General features: G+C 57.6%; 1 protein-coding gene across 1 annotated transcript in view; it reads left to right on the forward strand.

Moving 5' to 3' along the window:
• Nucleotides 1-1,775: 1,775 nt before the first annotated feature.
• The window catches only part of MOB1A (MOB kinase activator 1A), a 12,168-nt gene continuing 9,893 nt past the window's right edge, over nucleotides 1,776-4,050 (forward strand). The window contains exon 1 of the mRNA XM_014945476.1: nucleotides 1,776-2,245. Within this exon, the coding sequence (XP_014800962.1) occupies nucleotides 2,208-2,245 (38 nt within the window). The 5' untranslated portion in view covers nucleotides 1,776-2,207. The remainder of the gene's footprint in view (nucleotides 2,246-4,050) is intronic.

Raw genomic sequence — 4,050 nt, forward strand, 5'->3', positions numbered from 1 at the left:
GGGATTGGGGTGGGATTGGGGCTGGGGGTCAGGTTTAAGGCTGTGCTATGGGGTGGGATGAGGGTGGGAGGAGGGTTGAGAGGGAAAATGGTCGGGAATGGGGCTGGGGATAGGGTTGGGATTGGGGTTAGAGCTGGGGCTGGGGCAGGGGTTGGAATTAGAGCTGGGATTGGAGCTGGGATTGGGGGTAGAGCTGGGGCTGGGACTGGAATTAGGGCTGGAACTGGGGCAGGGATTGGAATTAGAGCTGGGATTGGGACTAGAGCTCAGATTAGATCTGGGATTGGGGTTAGAACTGGGGCTGGGACTGGAATTGGGGCTGGGATTGGGGCTAGGGCTGGGGCTGGGGCAGGGGCTGGAATTAGGGCTGGGATTGGGGCTAGAGCTGGGGCTGGGGCAGGGGTTGGAATTCGGGCTGGGATTGGGGCTAGAGCTGGGGCTGGGGCAGGGTTTGGAATTAGGGCTGGGATTGGGGCTAGAGCTGGGGCTGGGGCAGGGGTTGGAATTCGGGCTGGGATTGGGGCTAGAGCTGGGGCTGGGGCAGGGTTTGGAATTAGGGCTGGGATTGGGGCTAGAGCTGGGGCTGGGACTGGAATTAGGGCTGAGATTGGAATTAGAGCTGGAACTGGGGCAGGGATCGGAATTAGAGCTGGGATTGGGGATAGAGCTTGGATTAGATCTGGGATTGGGGTTAGAGCTGGGGCTGGGACTGGAATTAGGGCTGGGATTGGGGCTAGAGCTGGAATTGGGGCTGGGATTGGGGTTAGAGCTGGGGCTGGGACTGGAATTAGAGCTGGGATTGGGACTAGAGCTGGGATTAGATCTGGGATTGGGGGTAGAGCTGGGATTGGGGATAGAGCTTGGATTAGATCTGGGATTGGGGTTAGAGCTGGGGCTGGGACTGGAATTAGGGCTGGGATTGGGGCTAGAGCTGGAATTGGGGCTGGGATTGGGGTTAGAGCTGGGGCTGGGACTGGAATTAGAGCTGGGATTGGGACTAGAGCTGGGATTAGATCTGGGATTGGGGGTAGAGCTGGGATTGGGGATAGAGCTTGGATTAGATCTGGGATTGGGGTTAGAGCTGGGGCTGGGACTGGAATTAGGGCTGGGATTGGGGCTAGAGCTGGAATTGGGGCTGGGATTGGGGTTAGAGCTGGGGCTGGGACTGGAATTAGAGCTGGGATTGGGACTAGAGCTGGGATTAGATCTGGGATTGGGGGTAGAGCTGGGGCTGGGACTGGAATTAGGGCTGGGATTGGGGGCTAGAGCTGGAACTGGGGTAGGGATTGGAATTAAGGCTGGGATTAGATCTGGGATTGGGGTTAGAGCTGGGGCTGGGACTGGAATTAGGGCTGGGATTGGGGGTTAGAGCTGGAACTGGGGCAGGGATTGGAATTAGAGTTGGGATTGGGACTAGAGCTCGGATTAGATCTGGGATTGGGGTTAGAACTGGGGCTGGGACTGGAATTGGGGCTGGGATTGGGGCTAGAGCTGGGATTGGAGTTAAGGTTAAATGCAGGTTTGGGGATAGGACTGGGATTGGGGTTAGAGTTGGGATTGGAGCTGGGAACGGAGGTAGAGCTGGCTGGTTTGGAGTTAAGACTAAATGCAGGGTTGGGACTGGGGATAGATCTGGGATGGGGGCTGGGATTGGGGATAGAGCTGAGATTAGAGCTAGGATTTGGGTTAGAGCTGGGACTGGGGCTGGGATTGGAATTAGGGCTGGAATTGGGGCTGGGATTGGAGTTAAGGCTAAATGCGGGATTGGGGATAGGACTGGGATTAGGGATAAAACTGGGATTGGGGCTGGTTTTGGGGTTTGAGCTGGGACTGGGGATAGAGCTGGCATTGGGGCTGGTTTGGGGGTTTGAGCTGGAATTAGATCTAGGATTTGGGTTAGAGCTGGGACTGGGGCTGGGATTGGAATTAGAGCTGGAATTGGGGCTGGAACTGGAGTTGTGGCTAAATGTAGGGTTGGGGTTTGGGCTGGGGCAACCATCCCTCCGCATACATCGATGGCAAGAGGCAGCCGTTACCCACTCGTTTGCATTTCTCCACTATTTCTGGCCACACTCTTCACAGGTAGAAAAATTACATGTTTTTGCGCAAAACTAAATATAATTAATTTATTTTTTAACAGGTCCCATGTGGCGTCTGCTGGTCCATATGGATTGGGGCAGGCTGGGTGTGGATGATGCTCCGTGGTGATGGGTGGAAGGAAGCAAGAAACCTGCAGGACAAAGAGGTAAAAGGAGAGTCTGTACGTCTTCGGGAAACCATCCTGAGTGAGTTTAGCCATCCCTGTGGGTTTATTTTCCTTGGCTTTACCCTACGTGCTGCAAAAATCCACGTTGGAGGTTTATCTCGAGGTTACCGAGGTGCTCGGTGAAACCTGAAGAGGTTTTTATGCCTCCCTGAGTGTCACATAAACACTAATCGTAGAATCATGGCATGGTTTGGGTTGGAAGGGACCTTAAAGATCATCTCATTCCACCCCCCTGCCCTGGGCAGGGACACCTCCCACCAGACCAGGTTGCTCCAAGCCCCCTCCAACCTTGTCCTTGAACCCCTCCAGGGACAGGGATGGAAGCGTCACCAGCCCCCAGCCCCGGGATGTCCCTTGGTGGAGCCGGTTCCACACCATGCTGCTTGTGAGAGCTGCTGGAGGTGACCTGGTCAGGAGCTAAAATAACCTCAAGGTGTTTATTTTAGTTTTTGACTTGTTTACAGCGGCCACGATCACTCCCTAGTTTTAAAATTAATTTTTTAGGTCAATAACAGCAGCTCCTTGAAGACAAGGGCTGGAAGGGTCATGTAGCTGAAAAAATGGGTGAAAACCTGCAGAAATCAGCCTTGGGGAAAGGATTTAAGAAACTTTGGGATGTTTGGGGGGGATTTCAGCCCATGAAGTTGGTCTGGGGGGCTGGATGGGGTGCATGGGTCTGGCCTGGTGCTGAAAAGAAGGTGCTGAAATAAGATGGTGATGGTTGGGGTGGGTGCAGGGAAGTGCCTGTCGTTTGGGGGGGACCTAGAAGAGGAAGACCCATGGTGAGGAGGTGCCCAGGCCCACGAGGAGGGTTTTTTGGGGTACTCAGGCCCATGGGGGTGCCCAGACTCATGGGGAGGGGGCTCAGGAGGTGCCCAGACCCATGGGGGCAGCCCGGGCCCATAAGGAGGGGACTCTTGGGGTGTCCAAGAGGGGAGGGGGTCTTTAGGGCTGCCCAGGCCCATGAGGAAGGGGCTTTGGGGCTCCCCAGGCCCATGGGTGGGTGTTTGGGGGTGCCCAGATTCATGGGGGGTTCTAAAGCCCATGAGGAAGGGAGTCTGGGGGTGTCCAGACCCATGGGGGGTGGTCTCCAGACCCATGGGGAGGGGGCTTTGAGGATCTCCAGGCCCATGCAGAGTCCCCAGGCTCATAAGGAGTGCCCAGGCCTATGGGGAGGGGGCTTTGAGGGTCCCCAGGCCCACGGGAGGGAGCTCTGGGGCTGCCCAAGCCGATGGGATGTGTCCAGACCCCCAAAGGGTCCTCAGGCCCATGGGGAGGGGGCTCTGGAAGTTCCTACACCCACTGGGGGTTGCCAGACCCATGGCAGGGGGGTCTCTGGGGCTCCCCAGGACCATAGGGGGTCCGCAGACCTGAGAAGGGGGGAATCTCTGAGGGTCCCCAGACCCAGGGAGGTTGGGCTCTGTGGGTGCCCAGGCCCACAGGTTGTCTCCAGACCCAGGGGGGGAAACTCTGGGGCTCCGCATGCCCAAAGGGGGTCCCCAGACCCAAGGGGGATCTCTGGGGCTCCCCAGGCCCATAGGGGGTACCCAGACCCAGGGAGGGGGGCTCTGTGGGTGCCCAGGTCCATAGGGGGTACCTAGACCCAGGGAGAGGTGATCTCTGGGGGTTCCCAGGACCATGGAGGGGGGGGCTCTGTGGGTGCCCAGGCCCATAGGGATCCCCAGACCCAGGGAGGGGGGTTCTGGGGGTCCCCAGGCCCATAGGGGTCCCCAGACCCAGGGAGGAGTGATCTCTGGGGGTTCCCAGGACCATGGGGGGGGGGG

Source organism: Calidris pugnax, unplaced genomic scaffold (genome assembly GCF_001431845.1).
Source record: "Calidris pugnax isolate Ruff unplaced genomic scaffold, ASM143184v1 scaffold120, whole genome shotgun sequence".
NCBI classification, from domain to species: Eukaryota; Metazoa; Chordata; class Aves; order Charadriiformes; family Scolopacidae; genus Calidris; species Calidris pugnax.